Source organism: Perognathus longimembris, chromosome 1 (genome assembly GCF_023159225.1).
Source record: "Perognathus longimembris pacificus isolate PPM17 chromosome 1, ASM2315922v1, whole genome shotgun sequence".
NCBI classification, from domain to species: domain Eukaryota; kingdom Metazoa; phylum Chordata; class Mammalia; order Rodentia; family Heteromyidae; genus Perognathus; species Perognathus longimembris.
In genome coordinates, this window is record NC_063161.1 from 91,475,780 (window position 1) to 91,500,005 (window position 24,226).

The 24,226-nt window shown below is 40.2% G+C and overlaps 1 protein-coding gene across 1 annotated transcript in view; it reads left to right on the top strand.

Moving 5' to 3' along the window:
- Positions 1–24,226, top strand: part of Prune2 (prune homolog 2 with BCH domain) — a 193,601-nt gene that overhangs the window by 21,545 nt on the left and 147,830 nt on the right. Inside the window, exon 6 of the mRNA XM_048347319.1 lies at positions 845–939. Within this exon, the coding sequence (XP_048203276.1) occupies positions 845–939 (95 nt within the window). The remainder of the gene's footprint in view (positions 1–844; positions 940–24,226) is intronic.

The following is a 24,226-nucleotide window of genomic DNA, read 5'->3' on the forward strand; positions in this document are numbered from 1 at the left end:
ATTCCCCTTCTTCCTCCCCCTTTCTCTGGGTTCTTTTTTGAGTATTTACTTATTTGACAGTACTAGGGCTTGAACTCAGGCAAGCTTACTAAATGAGCACCCTACCACTTGACCCATAGCTCAATACTAATCTTCTGCGTTCTGTTGACCCTAGTTTCTGGTCAGGTTTTGGCCACTAGAAGGAGTCAACCACATTGAGGAATTGGGAGTAGGGAAAGAGAGTTAAGCTGTGACATAATTCCCTTGATTTCTTACTGCTCTGCCATGTTCTTCTGGCCCACAACTTTTCTGCATTCCCAGGTTTCTCTGCCCTTCCTTTCTTGTCCCTAACTAGTCTGTATGCCTTCCTTTTTTGGTTTTTGGTACTAGTACTAGGCTTGAACTCAGGGCCTGGGCACTGTCCCTTAGCTTTTTCACTCTAGGCTGGCACTCTACCACTTAAGCCACAACTTCACTTCTGGCTTTTTGTTGGTTAATTGGAGATAAGAGTTCCATGGCCTTTCCTACCTAGGCATTGATCCTCAGATCTTGGCTTCCTGAGTGGCTAGGATTACAGGTGTGAGCCACACTGTCCCTTTTCTTTTTGTTTAGACTGCCCACATCCCTCTAATGAAGTGTTCTGACAGTCATGAGCCTCTTTTACATCATGAGAGGTAAATTCGTTTTTTGTGTGGAGAATCTTAACTACTATAAACATTGCCACAAATGTGATCATTGCCTGTGTAGGTTTGTTGATAAAAATGATACTAGAGGTATTGACATTAATAAAATGAGTTGTTTAACTCATCGGTAGTAAAAAATTTGTTCTCTAAGCCTAACATAAAATTTACCCTATTGTCCACAGGTTTAAATATTGAACAAATACTGTTGAAAGATCTAAAGGAACTGACAGATGGAGAAATCAAGGTGGCCATTAGTACTGTGAGCATGACCCTGGAGGTAAGGATGTGCATGTCCGACTGGCTTCTCTATATGCATATTAGTCTTTCGCTGTTTCTTTCTTTGTGACAGATTTGACCTGGAGCACAGGTTATTGTTGTTATGCTAAGACAATGGAAAACAACCAAACCTTGACTGATTCTCAAGATGAGAGTTACTTCACTCGCCTCAGCAAACCAAAATCTAAAACACAAACACCCACATAAGCCTGTGTATATCATCTATTTTGCCAGTAATTTTCATGTATATGATTAGGTTCACTTCTGTATTTTTTTCTGTACAAATAAGTTTTCCTTTGGATTTTGCAAGTTGTTGTAGGGATCACAGGGTGCTGATCAATGAAGACAACTCAAATATTGGTAAGAAACTACCTTTCAATCTGTTCAACAAATGACTCACCTTGATGTCATTCCTTAGTAAATTATCTTTTGTTAACTCGGGGAGTTTTCAATGACTGGAGTGTTCATCTTTATTAACCCAACTAATGGGAATTCTATTTTATAGAAGTACATTTGTGTCTTTGCAGAAGTCTGCATATTCTTGACTGCTGTATTTTCCCACTGTGCCTTCCCACTTTGGGTAGAGGCATGAAGCTCATGAGTCAAGTGTCGGGAGATAAAATTTGCTGTATTAGAATTTGTTTTGAGAAGTGTATGTTGCTGTTCTTTTTCTCTCTTGTGGTGATGGCAACTGTACCCATGAGTGTATTTCTTTGGGATGACTGACAGACCTATTGGCATTTATACCTCAGAAAACACAAAAGCAAGACCAGAACTTTATTCTGTGATTTCATTGTGAATTTATTCTGAGTTGATCAACCCCGTAATTCATCTCATGGAGCTACATGAGGAGCAGGAGACAATACACAGTGTCTCCCAGTTTCTAGTGTTCATCTTTATTGTATGTAGTTGGTAGATTGACTCAGCAGCTTCTATAGACTTTCAGATTGATAAATGCTCCATATAATTAGTGGTTAGTGTGAATTGGTACAAGAGATTTGTGCAATTTGGGATGTAGTAACTAGATAATCACCTTCAATTAGAAATCTGCTTTGTGTCTAGATACTCAAGGAAACATGGATCTTACAAGGGTCAGTAGCTCTGAGAATCATTTCTACTAGTTCAAGCCTTAGGGTTTTCTTTATCTTTCCCCCTCCCCTGTCCCCCTTCATTTAATGGCATCTTATTAGACTTTAAATGCCTTGTTTGGAATTCCTTTCTAAATTAAGAGAGAACATCTTGTAATTGCTTAGGAAACTGTCAGTAGTTTTCAAATTATTTTAAAGCTATTCATATTATAGGCTTATTGTAGCCTTAATGTACCTTAATTTATATGATGAGGGTATACAAATGACTTTGTCAGACATGTTAAACAGTGACTGTTATCCAGCAGAATTAGTGATAAAACAGTCGTCTTAATCTTGACATCAATTTACATAGAGGTCCAGTAATTAATCAGGTGATTAAGTATGTCTCTGGAAGAGTTCAGGGAGAATAAAGGGCATTTGTGTATGTACAGAGGGTAGAGTTTAAAATATAATCAGGTGGAGGAGAGATATGCATCTTTGCATAGTGAGGGTGCCAAAAGTGACTGAAAATGTGGAAAGTATTTTTTAGTAAGATGGTACATCTTTTTTGAAATAGAAAATACATATATCACATCTGTCAGTTGGGGAAAATTTGGCATGTTAGAGGCAGACGTTGCTTTTCTCCTTAGATTATCCTGTGGTGCAGTGGGGTTTTTCCCAGCCCCTACTCATGTTTGATTATATTCCTGCAGTTCTTTCCTTTCTCAGTTCTATTCACCTTACTTAAAAAAAATAAAGGTGCAGATGGCTCTCACCTGCAATTCTAGCTACTGAGGAGGCTGAGATCTGAGGATCATAAGTCCCCATAAGACTCTTATCTCCAAATAACCATTCAAAAACTGGAAGTGGTGCTGTGGCTTAAGTGGTAGAGTGCTAGCCCTACAACTGAGCATAAGGAGGTTCAGGGGTAGCTAACACCCACAATGGACAAAATAATAATAATAGTAATAATGCCCACTTTGTTTTGTGTGTTTTCAAACAGTTATACAATTACTCACTCAATCTAGATTTTTGGGGGGTGCAGTTGTGGGGCTTTAACTTAGGGCCTGGACGCTGTCCCTGAACTCTTTTCTCAAAGATAGTACTCTATCAAGCTCAACTGCTGGTTTCCTGGTAGTTAACTGTAGATAAGAGTCTCATGGACTTTCCTGCCAGGGCTGGGTTTGAGCTGCTGTTATCAGATGTCTGCTTCTTGAGTAGCTGGGATTACAGCCTTTAATAACCAGCACCCAGCCAATCTAGATACATTCTTAAAGAAATCTACATAGCACCTATGCTTTTCTTAGTCTTGCCTGTCCTCTAAAGGAGGCAGGGTCAACTTAGATATTTCATGATGACTTTTAGAAATTCTCCATTTGTATCCAGGAATGATGGCCCATACTTGTAATCCTAGTACTTGCAAGGCTGAGGCAGGAGGATTGAGTTCAAGGCTAGTATGGGTTACCTAGTGAGAAAGAAGATCCTAGTTAGAAAAGCAACCAAATGCTGGGTGCCAGTGGCTTACAACCTTAATCCTAGCTACTCGGGAGGCTGAGATCTGAGGATCATGGTTCAAAGCCAGCCTGGGCAAGAAAGTCCAGGAGACTCTTATCCCCAATTAATCATTAGAAAACCGGAAGTGGCACTGTGACTCAAGTGATAGAGTACTAACCTTGAGCTGAGAGCTCAGGGACAGTGCCCAGGCTCGGAATTCAAGCCCCACAATGGACCAAAAACAACGACAAATGAACGAGCAAAAGAGGAGACAAAAAAAAATCGCCAGGTTTTACTACCAGTCTCCAAACCTTTATAAAATTTGGTCTAGGGGTTGGGAATATGGCCTAGTGGTAAGAGTGCTTGCCTCCTATACATGAAGCCCTGGGTTCGATTCCTCAGCACCACATATATAGAAAATGGCCAGAAGTGGCACTGTGGCTCAAGTGGCAGAGTGCTATCCTTGAGCAAAAAAGAAGCAGGGACAGTGCTCAGGCCCTGAGTTTAAGGCCCAAACTGGCAAAAAAAAAAAAAAAATTGGTCTAGGTGTCCAACGTAGGTCTTAAATCTCTATCTGTCTTCCACTGAGTTTGAACATTTTTGCAGATAGAGTCCTAATTAAACAGTATTTCAAGTTAATTGAAGCTAACAGTGCTACCATTTTTATTGGTCTTTCTTCAGTTTTCTGACGCAGTGCTAGGGACATAGTAGATGCTTAGTGTGTACAAATTAGTTAGTACATATTGATATTTTCAGTGTGCCCCTCGGGGAGCTGATTTTTCTATTTCTTTTTGAATTTAAATAAATCATGACTACCTAGATAGCTATGACAATGTACTCTGATTTCTTCCAATTACTTTCTTTCAGACAACTACCACTGGAAGCTAACATTTAATAGACTTTTTTTAAGGCCCATGTGTTTCTGAGTAGTATCACTCATCCAGCTGTCCAAAAAATGGAGCTAGGAAAATATTCACCTGTTGAAACTAAAAGTTCTGTCACATACCAGCAAAAAAAGGACAAGGAATTCTATATGTTTTCAGCAGCCCTTCTCAATGCTGTAATCCCACACTTGTGTGTGTCATGCCCTCTATTTACCTGGTGGTCCAATTAGCTCGCTTGGATGGAAAGATCCATCACCTGTGCTACATACCACATGTCCTGCAGAAGAACCACTGCTTGTGAGGTGGGAACCATTGCTTTCAGAAGAAAGGTAAACTCTAGCCCTCCACCTGATTTGGAAGGAAGCTTCAAGCCCTTTGTCTCTCATTTACATTGTGGATTCTGTCCCATATGACTACTATAGCCTTAGCAAGCTTGAGGAGTTTTGCTTATGGATAGAACCACACAGTAAATGATGATGATCATGAAGGAGCTTGGTGTTTCTATGTCTGAGGTTAGAGTGGATGAGACTTGGAGAACGAGGGAAGCAAAGGCCATATGTGAAATCAGAAGGGCACCAAGAAGACTGTGGGAAGATAGGACTAAGGAACACATACTACAACCCTATGTCATATGGTGTGCAGGCCATGGTGAATCTGAGTACAGTACATACATTGTGCAAATGCACTTCCCACATCACTGTCTATTGCATTGCTTGAGCATCATGGCCTCAAACCTTTGTTCTCTTTTTATTCATTGCTTGTTGATTTGACTATCAGAAGAGAATTCATTGATGACAAAACACAATTGGAACATATTTTGCTGTTCTTCCTTTGCCAGTAGAGCTGGTAATGATTGCACTTTTTTTTTTTTTTTTGGTCAATTGTGGGGCTTGAACTCAGGGTCTGGGTACTGTGAGCTTTTTTGCTCAAGGCTAGCACTCTGCCACTTTATGCCACAAGTCTACTTCCAGTTTTAAAGTGGTAAATTGGAAATAAGCATCTTACAGACTTTTCCTTCCCTAGGCTGGTTTTGAACTGCGATCCTCAGATCTCAGCCTCCTGAGTAGCTAGGATTACAGGCATGGGCCACCAGTGTCCAGCTCATGATTGTATTTCTTAGGCCTCATTTACTCCTTGTTAGAACAGTACACTAAGATGTTGAGAAGAAAGAACACATCCTCACATTCTAATATCATGCCACAGAAACAAACAGGGGAGCTGGTAGCAGCACCACATTAGTGGCTCTTTTGCTGACCTCAAATATAATTACACCTCCTAAGTAACTCTCAAGACTATACACCACTGATGCCACTACTCAGGAAGGATGATAATGAAGCACTGCCTTGATCATGTGGTCAGTGTGGTCCTGTGATTTATTCTTATATAGGTATTACTTTAGTTTGCTAAGGTTGCCATAATGAAGTGTCACGAATGGTGAGTCTTAACAGAAATGTATTGCTAGTGGGCTAAGATGTTACAAGTTTCCTTTCTTCTGAAAGTGGCAAGATTGTGGCTCATACAAGTTTCATCTTGACCTCTGCCTTCATCTTCAGTAATTTTTTTCTCTCCATATGCATCTCTGTGCCCAAACACCTGCCATTGTTAGAAACATCAATCAGAGCAGATGAAAGCCTATATAATGATCTCAATTTATTACATCTGCAACAATTCTATTTCCTAATACAGTCATACTCTAAGGTACTAATAGTTAAGATTTCAGCGTAAGAAAGCTGGGTGCCAGTGGCTCACACTTGTAATCCTAGCTACTCAGAAGGTTGAGATCTGAGGATCATGGCTAGAAGTCAGCCTGGGCAGGAAAGTCTGTGAAATGCTTATCTCCAATAAGCACCAAAACAAACAAACAAAAAATAACCTAGAAAGGGAGCTGTGGTGTAGAAGGTAGAGCACTAGCCTTGAGCAAAAAGTTCAGGGATAGTGCCCAGACCCTGAGTTCAAGCCCTAAGATGTCTCTGTCTCTCTGTCTCTCTCTCCTACACACACACACACACACACACACACACACACACACAAACACACACACAATTTCAGCATATGAATTTTAGGGAGACATTATTCAACATAAACTAGGATGAAATATTCCAGACCACATCCAAGAATGACACTGATATTAAGGCTATCTATATAAACCTGTTGCCTGCTAGGTGTATTTCATCTTCCACCACTACGTGTTTTGATTTCAAATCCATTTCCCATCAGTGAGAAGAGTGAGGATTTTCCACTTAAAGTTTTGTCTACATTTGGAGCTTGAATTCCCAAGAACTGTTCAGATCTGTTTTCTTTCTGGCCTGTGTTCAGCCGGGGCCTCCTCATGGAGGAGGAAACCTGGAAGGGAAAAAACCACTGCCCTGCCCTGCACGCCAGTCAGATCTCTGACTCACTTTGCACCCCACATAGCCCACTAGTCATGCTGCATCCAGGAATACTTCCTACTAGGAGAACATCCAGCATTTTCTATTAGTATGAAGAGCACAGACCAACATGAATTTGCATGATCACCATTCAACTCCTCCCCAACACAAGAGAACCATACTCAGGCCTTGGGGCACAAATGACCCATGGTCATTGGGGGTTTAAGATGGAGCACAACAGTCTGAAATGGACTTCTGATTTCTCATTGTTTGAGCTTGGAGTTTTTTCAGAGGTCAAGAATAAAATGCTTTTACTTGCCTACTTTATGAGAAAAGTTTAAATGCATAGTCTCTTTGGGGGAGTACATGCTGGTTTTGATTGTCTTCTCTTTTTTTGGAGAATGCTAAGCACTTGCACTGAAGTGTAAGTAGCAAAGTCGTTTTTCACAACCAGTGGAAATATGTCCACACCTTCCTCACTACATTGTAAGTGACTTCCCTTCCTTTTGGGTCCAGTTGTGTCAGCTTTTCTTTGTTACAGTAGGAGAACACACTGTGGAGAAGAAAGTACAAATGTGGAGAAGTACAATAAGAACTTACAAGCACAAACTCAATCCTTCCAGCAGTCCCAGGAGACACAGCTGCCATATTGCCCCTGGATTGGTTGAGGTGGTCCCAGCAGTTATAACAAATAAGCAAAATCTAGGCAATAGCAGCTCATGCCTGCAATTCTAGCTACTTAAGATACTAAGATTTGAGGATCATATTTCAAAGCTAGCTTGGGCAGGAAATCTATGAAACTCTTATTTCTAATTAACCAACGAAAATCTGGAAGTAGAGCCATAGTTCAAATGGTAGAGTGTCAACTTTGAGAGAAACAAAAAGATAAGGGGCACTGCCTAGGACCTGCCTTATTACTGCACACACACACACACACACACACACACACACACACTTACAACAACAGAAACAAAAAGATAAGGGGCACTGCCTAGGACCTGCCTTATTACTGCACACACACACACACACACACACACACACACACACACTTACAACAACAGAAACAAAAAGATAAGGGGCACTGCCTAGGACCTGCCTTATTACTGCACACACACACACACACACAACACACACACACACACACATACACTTACAACAACAGAAAGAACAAATAAACCTAACTCTTAGAAGCTTGTTCAGCAGTCCCATCCAGTGTTCCAGCAAGGTGAGGAGAGGGGGAAGGGAAGTAAGCCTGAGACCATTTTCAATGTGCCACTCCCCAAATGGCCCTGGTGGCTGTATCCACCTGATCTGAAGAGAGTCGAAAGGGCTTGGAGGACTAAGAATGGAGGGCGCACACATTCCATTGGGATCTTCCAATGGCCACTTCGCCTGTTTCACTGGCTTAGTCATAGAGCTACATTTAGTAAGACCTGAGAAATGTAGTCTAGTTCCTTATATGCCCAAGGAAAAAAGAGCAAGGTTGGAGAATTATCAGCCTGCATCTGCAATAAGCACCATCTTGGAGGTGAGAAAACTGTGATCTAGAGATAGCCTTCCTTTGTCCAATGGAGAGCCAGGACCACCATCCTGTGTTTGGACATGACGCTGGTAGGTGCAGCTGAGTCTGAGCCCACTCAGGGCTAGTTAAGGTGCCAGTCATTGCTCTAACGACAACCTAGAAACCCTGAGCCAGTCTTGTTGGAACTCTTTTTCTCCATGCTCAAGACTTTTGTCCTCTTTATCTTTGCATCTTTACTTCTTAAAAAATCATTTAAATATTTGAACTTCAACATCATCCTATCTCTCCTCCTTAGTAGGACTTGCACAACTTCTCTCTTCTCCATATACCCAGCTACTTCTTTCCATAAATAACTGCTCCCGTCTTTGTGGCCCAGGTTTGATTAAATTTGCTAGTGTATAGGTTTCTTTAAAAAGTCAAGCAGTCCAGCAGCTGTGTAGCAAATGGGAGGCTCTGAGTTCCATCCCCAGCACCAGCAGTGGGGCGGAGGTGCAATAGAAAGGCTCACCATGTATTATCATGATGTCTGAGGCATGCCTTTTAATAGGAATTTCTACTACCTGTTTCATTTGGGCCCTCTCTTCTGCATTGCTATTGGGAAAATGGACATATAAACATTTCGAATAAATTCACGTATCACTGCACCTTATAGAAAAATATACTTCCAGATGTTCAAAAACAATAAGATGTTAAGTCTATTTTATTGGCATCCTTTAGTGAGAAGAGAGAGTTGGCCATTTACTCATGTAGGAAGTAAAATATCACATGCTACTTTTCAGAATAAGCTGTGTAACACTAGCAAAATTCAACAATCTTTCTCTCTGTCTCTCTTTCTGTCTTGTCTCTCTGTCTCATCTCTCTGTCTCTTTCTCTCTCTCTGCTTGAACTCAGGGTCTGAGTTCTGTCTCTTAGCATTTTTACTCAAGGCTCTTGAGCCACAGCTTCACTTCTGATTTTTTGGGTGGCTAACTGGAGATAAGAATCTCACCAACTTTACTTCCCACACTGGCTCTGAGCCAGGATCCTCAGATCTCAGCCTCCTGAGTAGCTAGGATTACAGGTGTGAGCCACTAGTGCCCAGCTCAGCACTTCTCTTGTCATTCATCACTCTTCAATATCTGTTCATACTTGGGGAAGTCTTAGCAAGCCATTGTTCTAGTTATTTTGATCATCCCATAAGATGACAAAGAAAGTAGAAAACAATCGAGTTAGTCATTCTCAACTTGAGCACCACTGAATTAATTAAAAAATAGTATTGCCCAGAATGTATCTGTGACAATTTGAAGCTTCTTCACAACACAGCATCTACTTCTCTGCTGCATCTTTTCTCATGAGAAAGGAACCCCTCAGGACATAGCGGTATGCAAGGATGGCTGCTCTTTTACTCTGTAAATACATTTTTTAAGTATACTATAATGTCATTTTGATGGCTTAATTTTTGAAAGGATTTGGCTAATTATGTTTTTAGGAATGTAGTTAGACCCGTTTTAGCTGCCTGGAGTTACTTTTAATAGCAGTTGTTGCTTACCTTTCCTCTCATTTATTTTCTGTCTCCTGACTTCAGAGTTATTGTGCTGATTTGCTGACCTTGGTTTAAATTAATTTTTCTGCAACATTCTGTGGGGGAAATGCATTATTTTAATGGTTAATTACTATTGTGTACCCAGTTGCCATAGAAAAGTAGTAAGAAGTTCCCTCTTGTCTTGGCTGAGAAATCACTGTAAAAGAAAACTGTTTGGTACATGTATGTTAGCTCTCCTCCTCTCCCACACGCAAAGGCTCAGAAGTTCTCAAGTAACAAAGAATATTTTTTAGTCCGCGTCGAAATAAAATAATTTATACTATAATTTATACTAAAGAGTGACAAGTCAGGGAACTAGTAAGAAACAAAGAAATGATTGAGAGGATCTGGAATAGACTTGGGTGCTTGAGCTGGCTGCTGAAGAAGAAATGGGTCCATGGTGCCCCCTAGTGGTAATTGGTAATTTAAATAAAAACAGGATGATAGAACAGAATTATTGTCTCCGTTTCTAGAACAGAATTATTGACTCTGTTTCCTTCGAAGGAATAATTTAATGCTTGCTGTATTCATAGCATGGCTCACTAATGACTTGAATAATTAAAATTGTAGGAAATAAGTGTAATAGTCAGCATACATTGAGTACTTACCATACAATATGTATCGACCTTACATTTTTGTTCCTGTCTTCTCAATGAATCTGTGACCACTCTTTGTAATATACCTATTATTATGCCAATATTATAAATGAACTTTAAAAGATTCTTCTAGAACAAAGGTGATTCATTAAATTCTGTGGTAGTGTCTATGGTTTGCCTTCCAACAGTTTAGTTTCTAACCATTTGGTTTCTTATGATACTGTTACAAAATCCAGTTTTTAATTTCTTTACAACTCTTCACACCAGATAAACCTGTGGGTGGTTCCTCACGGTTCTAGTCTTTATGTGTGCTTTCTTTTCATAATAAAAAAAGTAAAATCATCATTTTGTCCCTACCTGTGCAAATAGCCAAACAAGGAGACAGTTAGACACAGCTCAACTAACAGCTGAGACATTAGTACCCTAGCTCAGCCAGTAGCCCATCCATTGCTAGTATGTCTTAGGACATCTGAACTGAAAGACGAGGAGGACCCAAATCCATAAACTCACTGCATTCATCTACTTAGTTGCTCATCAACAGTCATTTGTCTTTTTTTTTTTTTTTGCTGGTTCTGGGGCTTGAACTCAGGGCCTGGATCCTGTCCCTGAGCCTCTTTGTGTTGAAGGTTATAAGTCACAGCACCACCACTTCTGCTGTTTTCTGAGTAGTTCATTGGAGATAAGAGTCTCATGGCCCTTCCTGCCGGGGCTGACTTCAAACTGTGACCCTCAGATCTCAGCCTCTTGAGTAGCTAGAATTACAGCCATGAGCCACTAGTACCTGGCTTCACTATATGTGTGTGTGTGTGTGTGTGTGTGTGTATGTATATATTTATATATAGTGAAGTATATATGTGTATATATATGTATGTATATATATGTATATGTACATATATATATTTATTTTTTTGTGGGTTCTGGAGCTTAACCTCCTGGCCTTGAGTTCTCATTTGCCTTTTTTGCTCACAGGTGGCACTCTTACCATTGAGCCACACTCTACTTCTGTTTTTGTTGTTGTTGTTGTTGTTATTGTTGTTGTTAGTTAATTGGAGATAGGGTTGTGGATTTATCTTCTGGGACTGTCCTCAAACTGTGGTCCCAGCTATCAGCCTCCTGAGTAGCCAGGATTATAGATGTGAGCCAACAGCACCTGGCACTTACCATTTATCAAGTAGGTTTCTAATGTGCCTACATTATGAACTATGCCCTGTCATGCAATAGTTTTTGTCCTCTAAATAAGATTACAAACATTTGGTCATCCCAATGGATTCTCGTGGCCAATATAGGACACCAAGAAAGCATGAAGAATGACTTGGGAGGGGCAGCAAGCAGACCAGAACCTTCTCCCATGAGATGACATGAAACTGAACTATTAAGGGAGAAGTTGGCTACATAGACAGACGTGTTAGGGGAGGGGTATACAAGGTGTGGTGATGAGAAAAGAACATTCCAGGTACTGGGAAGTATGAGTCCCAAGAAGGAAGGAGACACATCAATGGAATAGCATGGGTCTAATCCAGAGTTAGGTCTGGGGACTGTAATGCAGTGGGATACACTGAACAAAGACTGAGGAGAGTACAAACAGGAGAATAATAGGCATCACAGAGCAATATCACTTATAATCAGGACTGTTTGAAACATAGTGAGGGAGCAACAGAGACAGGGCTGAATGTCTTTGGCTGATTGGTAGAAATGTGGGGTCCAAGTCAGTAGAAAAGTATTGGTCTAGACTCAAGTAGTTCATGCCTGTAACCCTAGCTACTCAGGAGGCTGAGACTGTGAAGATCTCAATATGAGGATAAATATCTGAAGCTGAGCCATGCAGGAGAGTCTATGAGACATTTATTTCCATTCAACCAGTAAAAATCTAGAAGTAGATGTGTGGCTCAAGTGGTAGAGCACCAGCCTTGACAAGAAAAGGCTAAGATCTTGCATCTTGGAGTTAAAGCCTCACTACCAGCACAAAACAAAACAAAAACAAAAAGGAAAGGAATTTGACAAAAGGAAATAAAAGCTTTAGGCTGATTTCTTCTACTTGATCCATCTGAGAGATAAGACTGATTTTTTCTTCATGTGTTGATTGAGAGTGAGCCAAAGTCATAGGGAATACAGAACACAGAATAGAATGCACAAGCAGTGGAGAAAGCTTGGTGAAAGAGAGGAGCAAGAATAATGACAAGCATAAGAGGAGCTGGAAAGTGGTTGAGAGGTCCAACTGCAGATGAGGGTTAATATGACTGGGGCCACTGGGGAACCCCAGGGTCAGAACCATAGCACTGGAGAGGAGTGGGAGGGAATGCACAAACCCAGAAGGCACTTTCTATGCATATATTCACATGTAGTACCCTAGCATGACACACTCATACAAAATGAGATTTAGAAGGCTGCTTGTAGCACATGACTGTAATCCTAGCTACTCAGGAAGCTTGAGATCTAAGGGTTATGGTTCAAAGCTAGAGAAAAACTTCCTTTTCTATTGAAGTATGTTGCTTAAAGCTTCCTGCTTTGGCCTGGTGACTTGGCTCCTGTTAAGGAAAAGAGGAACTGCTCTGGGATAAGAAAGGATTTTTGAAGCTGGGTGCTGGTGGCTCATACCTGTAATCCTAGCTACTCTGGAGGCAGAGATCTAGGGACTGTAGTTTGAAGCCAGCCTGGGCAGAAAAGTCCCCTTGAGATTCTTATCTCTAACTAAGCACTCCGAAACAGGCAGTGGAGTTGTGGCTCAAGTGGTAGAATATTAACCTTGAGCACAGAGGCTCAGGGACAGTGCCCAGGTCCAGAGATCAAGCCCCACAACCACCACTACCAACAACAACAACAATAACAACAAAGATTTTTGAAATGTAAGGTTTTGTCTTAAACTGGTTTCTTTTCAAGATGGAATTACAATATGCTCTAGAATGTTTAAGAAATTGCAGAGGGTGTGGGTATATTTTGAGATTAATTGTGAACTGTTAGTTTTATTTCAAAATCACCTTATGTAAATACATTTTACCCTATTTAGACTAGCCAATGTCCAGCAGTTTGTGAACCTGAGCTCAGCCAATCTGAGCAGAGGGGTGGGGCCTGCTGCATTAGGGACAAACATCCCGAGCAGCCTGTCTGCTCAGTGTAATTTTTGGTTGATGACACACCTTTCTGTGCAGAAGCAAATTTTGCCTTGCTGACACAATTATTTATTTTCATATTTTTCCTTGTGACTCCAGTGGTTCTTGGAGAGAATATTTATAACAAAAGGCAGTCTGAGCAGGAAAGTCTGTGAGATACTTCTCTCCAACTAACCACCCCCCCCTCCCCCCCATATAAATGAGCTGTGTAAAATTTCCAACTTTCAAACTATGTTATAGTCCTTGTTGGATCACAAAGGCAATATACGCATCATACATTTTCCCCCTCAGGTTAGGAATTTAAGCAAAACAAAAGAAGAAAAACCTATATGATTCTTCTAACGGAGTTAGAACCACCAGATTTCAGTATGTGCTCAATTGTTTTCAGTGCATTTGTTCATCTGCCCTCCTTCCCTGTGAGTGGAAAGTTGTCCATTAATTCCCCTCAACTATTTAAGTAGTCTACCTCAAAGTGCAATACCGGAGGCCTCCCCTGTTCCAAATTCTGGATTCCCTGAGTGTGAGGAAGTGTGAAGCATGGCCCCTCCTTTCTCTGTGTCCATTTTTTTTTTTAAATTGAGGGTTTGGGACTATTGCTTACCATAAAAAGGATGTTCAATAGCATCCTCTGGGTGCTGTGTTTCATAGCTGTTACCTCAGCTGCATGGGAGGCTGAGACTGGGAGGACCACTGTTGGAGGCCAGCCCAGGCCCCTCTCAAAAATTTTGCAAGACTCCATCTCAATGGGAGAATCTGCCCTGGTAGTAAACATCTATCATCCTAGCTGTAAGGGAAAGCAGAAAATAGCCTAGGTTTGGGAAAAAAGTAAGACTTTATCTCAAAATACCATTGCAAGAAAGCATTGTAAGAGTGGTACAGCCCCTGCAAGAAGGCATGGGCCCTAAGTTCAAACCCCAGTACCTCACCACCACCACAGAAAAAGAAGAGTATCAATCTGTTTCAGCTACTCTGCAATTTGAACCTTTAAGTCAAAATATAATTATTCCTTTTCGCAATATATGATATTTTGTGAGTTTGTACGCCTACTTCTTTATTATTGAGTAGAGGGAATGCCAAGTAGTTGTTGTTTGGCAAGGTTTGTGGTTTGATGATCTGCTTTGACTTAATATTGTGTTCCAGGTACTAGTGACTCCTGTCTGTAATAGGCTGATATAGAAGGACAGCAGTTCAAAGCCAGCCCAAGAAATAAAGTTTGAGAGACTCTTACCTCCAACATAAAAACTCGAATCTTCCAATTCCAGCTGGAAGCTGGAAGTGGAAGTGTGGTACCAGGGGTAGAATGACAGCAGCCTTGAGTGAAAAAAAATCAAGCCCTTAGTACCAGCACACAAAGAGAAAAAGAAAAGAAAGGAAGAGGGAGGACTGGAGGAGCTATAGCGGAAGCAGAACTCTGCTTGGAAGTATCAGAACTCTGATGGAAGAACTATGGAGAGAAAGTTTGTGCTCCTCTCTCCTGGGAATCTGCCTGGCACAACAGCATTTTAATGATGTGAACCTGAAATAGCGTGATTCCATGGGAAATACCTCAGTGGGAAACTGTGTCTGTATCAGCAAGAATGATACAAACTATTTTACACAGCACCAAGTTTGGGGCTATATTCTTTTCTTTCTTTTTGTAACCTTATATTTTAGTGACTGCCAAAAGGGGTTTCCATTTAATGAAGCAGTTTATGAATACAGTGCATCTTGATCAAAGTCACCCTTTTCAACATTCTCACCCATCCCTTTCTACCCACCTCTTCCCTCCCTTGCCTTATACATTGAATTCTTGACTGCATTTCCCCAGCCTCACTTGCTCACTCCTTTCCTCTTGACCCCACCCCACCCCTTTCAACTACCCACTTCCCAGTGCTTATTTTGTTCACCTTTGACTTTGCCTTTCTAAGGAATTACATTATTTGAGTTCTCTCTTTAACCTGCTGTATTTCAGTTAATACATTTGCATATAACCCAATGTATTTACTTACAAGTTTATAAGTGCAATCTTGCATCCACATATAAGGAAACAAATATGCAATTTTTGTCTCTCTGGACCAGATTTATTTCACTTAATTTTTTCCAGGTCTTTGCATTTCTTTACAAATGATACAATATCATTCTTTCTATATTTTTGACATATTACTATACACAAAGGGAAAAATGAAGCTTTCTTCTTTGAAAGAGTAGAAACATACTATTAGAACTCTCTATTATTATTTCCACTGTCCTGTCCCCCTCTTCTCCCCTCCCCCCCCAAAAAAACTAAAGCTTTTTTCCCCCCTTTGGCCATTAATTGAGGTTTATTTGCAAGTTGGAACTTTCATGAATCATCCATTGTTGGATTTTAGGTTTTGAGATCTGCAAACTTTCTCCTATTTTGTATTCATGTCTGTTGTGCCAGGCACTGGAATGGCACATCAATTTGTTTTTGTTGCTAAAGAAGCAAGTAAACATGTTAACATTTAATCTTCTAGTAATGGAATTGAAACAAAAAAAAATCTCAGCAACTCCCAATGCTGTTCAGAGATATTTCCCTGCTGCCTGTTGTGAGAAGTAGGGCTATGTAAAATAAATGATGTATGGAGCTGTAGGAATTCGACTTTTCCAGACTACCTTATGTCTAAGGAACATTAAACATAGGGTTCTCGTTTAGCAAATAAATAACCATTCATTTCAATGGCTGCATAGCCTGGACTTTTGTGCACATTTTTGCAAAGATAAGGAGAGGCCATTAGGGATTTAATATAAAATAAATCGCCAAGGGGTCTTCTTGTAGTCCTACTCTTTCTGCCACATGGTGTGTTACTAATGTGCATAAATGGGCTTAAATGAATTTGTTATCTGTATTACATTTGCAGTATGTATATATTTATATATTATTTTTTAATTGTGTTTAAAAATAAAACATTAAATACCTCATTTTGGAGAGTTGAGAACGTAGAATACGTAAATCAATCAGCTTCAATTAGTATTAAAAATGTCAGTATATTAGATTTGCCTGTGGGTATATTTACCCCACGGAGTTGAATATATTTTAGTTTTGTCATCTGCGAGGTAGCCATATGGTTAATTTGTCACCTTATAAGAAAAGGCTGCTACAAGCTCAGTTAATGACATAACGCTTATGCGCCATCAAAAGAGTCCATGTCTTCCTTGCTTTATTGATGCCCTAGGTCAGATTTTGAACAGCATCTCCAAAGCACTGATGGCTCCCACGGACCCAGGAGTTTTGCTGCTTTACTTTGTACTGGAGTTTCTCTTACCACATAGACAGCTACAGAGAGAAGATGTCAGGAGATATTTTGTATCATATTAAGCTCTTTGATAGTATGTATTACTGCATCTCAAGAGAGGAACCCTAAGAGGTTTCCCTTAGAAATTGTCATGGTAGTTTTTGTTTTCTTTGTTTTTTTTCTTAACAATGAAAATAGAAATAGTAAATTAAAATCCGTCAAGACTTAAAACATGGCTTCATTGTGTTTTTAGAGTTGAGTGAGGAATTATTCCAAATGGTTTTGACAACATATTTTAAATGATAGACCTCTCAGAGGTAAAGTTTTGATGGTTGTGCAATAAAAACCACTCTTAGAAAAGAAAGCATCACTTTAAGAAATTAAAGATGCAGAATTTTTAAAATTATTTTTCATTAATAATCAGCTAAGGGAGATTGAGTTGTTGCATCTCTGTGCTAAATTTTATAGGTTTAATTCATATCCTAAGTGTAGACTATGAAATAAAATATATTCTTCTAAGATCTTTCCCTACCAGTTTTATTTTAGCTGTTATTTTCAGGGCAAAAACTTGCAATATTTGCCTGCCACCAATATTTCCTTTTTAAACAACCTCAATGTACTACCATCATGTGTCAAATTATCACTATTTATCACTTTTTATTAGTAGATAAGAATGAGACCATGGTTAGTAGATTTCACTCATATTTGTTTCTGGCACAAAATAAAGGACTGTGTTGTAATCACTTACAAGGAGGTGACAGTGAGCAAGTGCCTGTAACTTCTGTATTTGACTGAGAAGGCAAGCACTCCTTATTTTTTGACTTCTATTTATCATTCTGGGGTTGTTATTCTTGCTTTTATCACTGCTTTACTGGAGATGTTTATGGGGCATGGGCTTTAGCAGCAGGAGGTGTTTTTTGAAAAATGCTAAGTGTAAAATAGATCTTGTACATTATTCATATGTTATTCAGTGTTTGTTTCCACTCCTTAATATTGTGTGCACACAATCCTTCACTTGGGAGAAAGATCTTCCTAGCTCTACATCAGCCTAGGTGAGCAGAAGAGAAGGCCTGGCTGCAGAGGTGAATTCTAGGTCCAAGAATACAGTGCCACATCTTCCTTTTCTGAAATTTTGCTAGAGAAGTTTAAAATTCACAAAGTTTTGCAGGGTAGCATTTCAACAACATTTCAATGTGACAAATAAAGGCAAAACAAAACAACAAGAACTGGAAAATAAATTTGGATATTTAAAATTTTAAATGATTGTATTACCTACTTGTCCATACAAAGATAATAAAGCAAGTCAGATATTAGGACTTAGCATCTATAAATGACAATTAAAAATCACCTCATTTGCATTTCACTTTTCTGTTTCCAAATAAATGATCAATCATGTCTCTGATAGAAAGAGATTCTGTGATTCAAATCCCCAGTGCTTTGTGTTTCCAATCACTGTTACAAATCCCAGATCAGTCCCCTTACAAGAGACACTGTGGTTGTTCAGCTTTCTAATGTAATTTTTTGTACATGTCATATTTGACTATCAACAAATTACACACAATGCTACATAGTCAATATCAATTTAAACAGAATTGTTACCAAACAAAACAGACTTTTGTGAGACCTATAAAGGTATCTACCGCCATCATATAATTCTTTTGCTTTTTCTGCTAATTGCAGTAGATCTTTCATTGCCCTGTTTTAATATACTCATGCATCCAGATTCTTTAATATAATAAACACACATTCTTTCTCTGGAGTAGTGTACTATGATACCTCCTTTGTTTTCATTTGGAGCAACTTATACAGTTATACATACCCTCCCTCCCCTCATTCTGAACCTGTTCTTCCATGTTCAATATTCCACTTGGGATCTCTAGTAACAATCTGTGTGCTCAATGTGGCAGATAGGAATATTGATCAAAATTTGGCAACACACCTCTGGATTGCCCAGTCATTGAAGACGACTGATCCTAAATTTAGATCCCATTATTCTATAGGTGAAATTTCTATTTACAATCAACCAGAATTGGATGACAAACAGCTCTCCAAGAGTTCAAAGCTAGGTTCAGGCACGGTAACATTTTGGCTTTTTTTTTTTTTTCCAGCACCCCCAGTCCCTGTTTAGGTCCTTGAGGTCTCACCGTCTCCTGTATTTGAAAGTGTTAGGGAAAGTTTCCAGGCACCAATGAATGAGTGGGTCGGTGGGTCATGCCTGCAATCCTAACTATTGAGGAGGCTGAGATCTAAGGATCACAGCCCAGGCAGGAAAGTCCATGAGACTCTTATCTCCAATTAATTACAGAAAAAGCTGGAAATGGCACTGGGGCTTAAGCTGTAGAGGGCTAGCCTTGAGCAAACAGGGCTTAGGGACAGTGCCCAGACCCAGAGTTCAAGCCCTAGGACAAGAGAGAGCAAGAGCGAGAGCGAAAGCAAGAGAGAGAGAAAGAGAGCGAGCAAGCAAGCTAGAGAAAGTTGAAATCAAGGAAAGGGAAGTTGTGTCTCTATTCAGATCATTTATGACAAAACCCTCTTCATCCCCAAATTTGTGGCCTGTTTATTTGTGCTCCCATATCAACAGAGAGGAGCACCCAGTGAGCTGGGGAGAAAACTAGACTTTCTCAATTTTCTTTTTATAAAAGCTGTTGTGGAATGTTTTCTTCCCACCCCCCACCTTCTAGTTTAACTATAGCTTTCCTGACAAGGTGGGAAATGGGTTGAAATGGGTTGCTGCTGATGGATACCAGAATATTAACATGATCAGTGTGTGCTGGAGACCTGGAGAGAACTCTGAAGTTCCCCATGGCCTATGCGTTAGAGCTGAGGACACAGGTGTCAGACATGTATTCCATGGGTTGATATTTGACTGGTGTGACCATTTCCCCATTGAAACCAGGGAACAGGATAGCGAGAACTTTGGCAGTGTTCTGTAGTTGACGTACCACCACTTAATAAACTGCAAACTGTGCTTGGCCTGGACATCACCTAGTCATAAAAAAAAAAAAAAGAAAAAGACATGGTTTTCTTCAAGCTGCTCTCTCAAGATGACTCCGCCTTTAGATCTAACCACCTTTTGCTAGCTGCTCTCTCAAGATGACTCCACCCTTAGATCTAACCATCTGAGAGTGAGGCTGGCTGTGGACTATGGACACAGGGGCCTAGAAAGGGGAGAGTAGGCTTCAAGGAATGAAAGATAACAATATCTTCAGATAATGTTATCAAGTCCTCCCAACAACCCAGATCTCCACTGGCCTATCTAGAAATCCATACTGCAACTCCCCAAGACTTAATTGTGGAAGGAGTGATTCTATTCCTACTGTCTTAGCTGCCTTCTTTTTTTTTAGTCAGTTATGAGACTTGAACTCTTGGCCTGGGAAGCTTCCCTGAGCTCTTTTGTTCAAGGCTATTCCTCTACCACTTTAAACCACAGCACCACTTCCAGTTTTTGAGTGATTAGTTGTAGATGAGTTTTTTCTTCTTCTTCTTTATTGTCAAAGTGAAGTACAGAGGGGTTACAGATTTATATGTGAAACTGTGAGTATGTTTCTTATCCAACTTGTTACCTCCTCCCTCATTTTTCCCCTGCCTCCCTCTCCCCACACCATGAATTGTACAGTTGGTTTACACCAAATGGTTTTGTAAGTATTGCTTTTGGAATGGTTTGTCTTTTTATCCCTTGTCTTTCGATTTTGATATTCCCTTTCCCTTCCCTAGTTGTAATACATGTATATGCAGTATCCAGGGTATTAAGATCAGATACAGTGATAGCAGGGTCTTCAGGGGACTTTTCTGGGTTGGCTTTGAACCTTGATCCTCAGATCTCAGCCTCCTGAGTAGCTAGGATTACAGGTGTGAACTACAGGTGATTGACCTATCTTAGCCTTTCAATCCCAGTGCATGATCGGGGAAGGAAGTATGCATATATCTGAGGATATTGTTTCCTTCTCCTGAGAATCTGTGCCTTAAGTATCATCCAGGAAACTTATCCCTGGAGTGGCCTTTGGCCTCACAGAGTGGCTTAGTGAAGACTTGTAGATAATACTCCTTGATTGTCAATCATCCTTGACAACCAGGATGTGAAAAGAAAGGGATGAGAAGCAACTCAGGTAGGAGAGGTTATTCAGTTGTAAAGCAGAGTCTCTTCTGACCAGAACAAAGGTCTTCCAGCCATGAGCAAGTGGTAAAACCTCATAGGTACTCTTGGTGGTGTTTCAAGTGTTTTCTACCTTGCTCCCAGGTGGACACCCAAGTCTGCTATTTAGTGAAGCTGTGTATCTCAGTATTTTCTCTTGTGAATATTTCTGTCTGGTACAGTAATTTCCCTTTGCAAAGGGAAGCATCCACAGTGGAGCCTTCCAGAATAAAAAAACTTGTATTCATCTAATCCATCTCAAAGGGTAGATATGCTTTCTTCCTTGAGATTTGACACAATAAAAAAGAGACTTTTGCCAATCAGGTGGCTGAAATTTCAGGATCATGGTTCAAAGCCAGACTGAACAAGAAAATCCATGAGACTTTTTTTTTTTTTTTTTTGGCCAGTCCTGAGCCTTGGACTTAGGGCCTGAGCACTGTCCCTGGCTTCTTTTTGCTCAGGGGTAGCACTCTGCCACTTGAGCCACAGCGCCACTTCTGGCCGTTTTCGGTATATGTGGTGCTGGGGAATCGAACCCAGGGCTTCATACGAGGCAAGCATTCTTGCCACTAGGCCATATTCCCAGCCCTCCATGAGACTTTTATCTCCAATAAACTACCAAAAAGCTGGAAGTGGCGCTGTGGCTCAAGTGATAGATTGCTAGCATTGAGCAAAAGAAGCTTGGGGACAGTGCATTCAAGCTCTAGGATTGGCACAAAATAAAATAAAGCAGAGATTCTGGTTTGGGAAGTGGTTATGTAGGAAGGCCACTGGGTGAGAAGCAAAAAACCTCAACAATGAGTCCTGGCTCTGTCACTTATTAGGACTGTGAACTTTAACAAGTCAAAAGCCTTTTTGAGTCACTTTTCTTCTCAGAATGGGAATAATAGGAATTGTTCTGCTGTATGGAATTGTGAGGTTTCTTGGGAAAATGGGAGTGAAGGTAAAAAAAATAAAACCCAACAAGAGGGAAGAGATTCATTGGAAGGTGAACTTTCCTCATTTGTATATTGGCTGAAGATGGCAATGTACTTGAAAGCTGTGATGCATACAAGAATGGCCCTTGTCCATCTGAAAATATGAGAATGGAGGAAGCTTTGAGCTCTCATTCAGCCTGCTTTGGGTCTTCCTCTGGGAAATAAACACAGTGATCCTCTTCCTAGCCAGGCACTGTTCACAGGTCACTAACTACCTAAACTCCATTTTGAGGATTATCATTCCTAGAGATTTCAATACAATAACTTGGATTTGAGAATGAACTCATTTAGATGAACTTGAGTGTGAACTATGTATATATGTATGTATGTATGTAAGTATGAATATATGTATGTATGTATGCACATACGTACATACCAATAAACTTGATAGCTCATCTGTCCTTGAAAACTTGAGCTTTTCTCTTTCTTATTCTAAAATGTGTGTCCTTTCTACCTCTAGCACCAAAAGTAGCCTTATTCAGCTTGTTGATCTGCCCGTATCTTCAAATTGAACTAGCAGTGGTACCCAACAGATCACAAATGCTTATGTCCAGTCAGGTGTGGTTCTAAGTGCACCTGTACATTTGTTTAATGCACATTGCACACTATCACCATCTGTCATCAAAACCCTCCTCTCACACATGAGGCAGACTCTGTTTTTCCCCAAGGGCACTAGGCTAGGAAGTTGAGGAGATTTCCAGCCCAGGAAGTCAGGCTCCAAATTCACGTATGGGACTATGTGATACAAGGCATCTTAGGGGTTGTAAAAAAGGAAAGGAATGGTTTGGAAGTTTAAGGTGAAGGGTGTACAATGATTATGTACTGGAATCAAAATATATGGATATAAAAGCAATTTTAATATTTAAAAAATCAAGTATTTACATATGCTAGCTCTATCCATCTGCTCCTTTTCTTCTGTTATGTTTTTGTGCCCGTCCTTGGGCTTGAACTAAGGGCCTGGGTACTGTCTGAAAGCATTTTTGTTTAAGGTTAGCGCTCTATCACTTGAGTCACAGATGCACTTCTGGCTTTTTTGATGTTTAATTTTTTAAATTATTTTTAAAATAATTATTTATTGTCAACGTGATGTACAGAGGGGTTACAGTTTCATATATCAGGCAGTGGGTACATTTCTTGTACAATTTGTTACCTCCTCCCTCATTCCTCCCTCCCCCCCTCTCCTCCCCCTTGCCCTCTCCCCCTCATGAGTTGTTCAGTTGGTTTATACCAAATGGTTTTGTAAGTATTGCTTTTGGAGTCATTTGTCTTTTTAATCCTTTATCTCTCGATTTTGATATTCTCTTTCACTTCCCTAGTTCTAATACCAATATAAACAATATCCAGGGAACTCAGATGAGATACAGTGATAGCACGGGGACAACCACAGGAAGGGGGTACAAGAGGATCATCGACAACAACAAAAAAAGCTACCCTTTCACATTGCATGTTGAAAGTAATTACAACAGTGATATAATACTCATTTCTATAACATGGTGTTCATTTCACTTAGCATCATCTTATGTGTTCATAAGGGCATAGCTATTGGGCTCTTGTGATCCTCTGCTGTGACTAGCCTAAACCTGTGCTAATTACTCCCTATGAGGGAAACCATAGAGTCCATGTTTCTTTGGGTCTGGCTCATTTCACTTAGTATAATTTTTTCCAAGTCCTTCCGTTTCCTTACGAATGGGGCAATGTCATTCTTTCTGATGGAGGCATACAATTCCATTGTGTATATGTACCACATTTTCCTGTTCCACTCATCTACTGAGGGGCATCGGGGTTGGTTCTATATTTTGGCAATGACAAATTGTGGTGTGGTGAACACTGTTGTGCTGGTGGCTTTAGTGTGTTCTTGTTTGTAATCTTTGGGTAGATGCCCAAGAGTGGGCCTGCTGGGTTGTAGGGGAGCTTCATGTTGAGCCTTCTAAGGAATCTCCATACTGCTTTCCAGAGTGGTTGAACCAGTTTACATTTCCACCAACAATGAAGTAGGGTTCCCTTTTGGCTACATCCCCTCCAGCATTTGTTATTGTTAGTTTTCCTGATAATGGACATTCTTTGATGTTTAATTGTTGATTAGAGTCTCATGAACTTTTCTGCCTGGGCTGGCTGTGAACTTCGATCCTCCGATCTTAGCCTCCTGAGTATCTAGGATTACAGGTATGAACCACTAGCCCCTGGGAATGGAAATACATCTGTGTGGTGAATTTACATTTGGTGATTTTATTTATTTATTTGTGGGAGAGGGGTGCCAGTGCTAGGCCCTGAACATAGGTCCTCACATCCTTGCTTGGCTTTTATGTTCAAGGCTGGCACTCTGCCACTTGAGCCACAATTCCACTT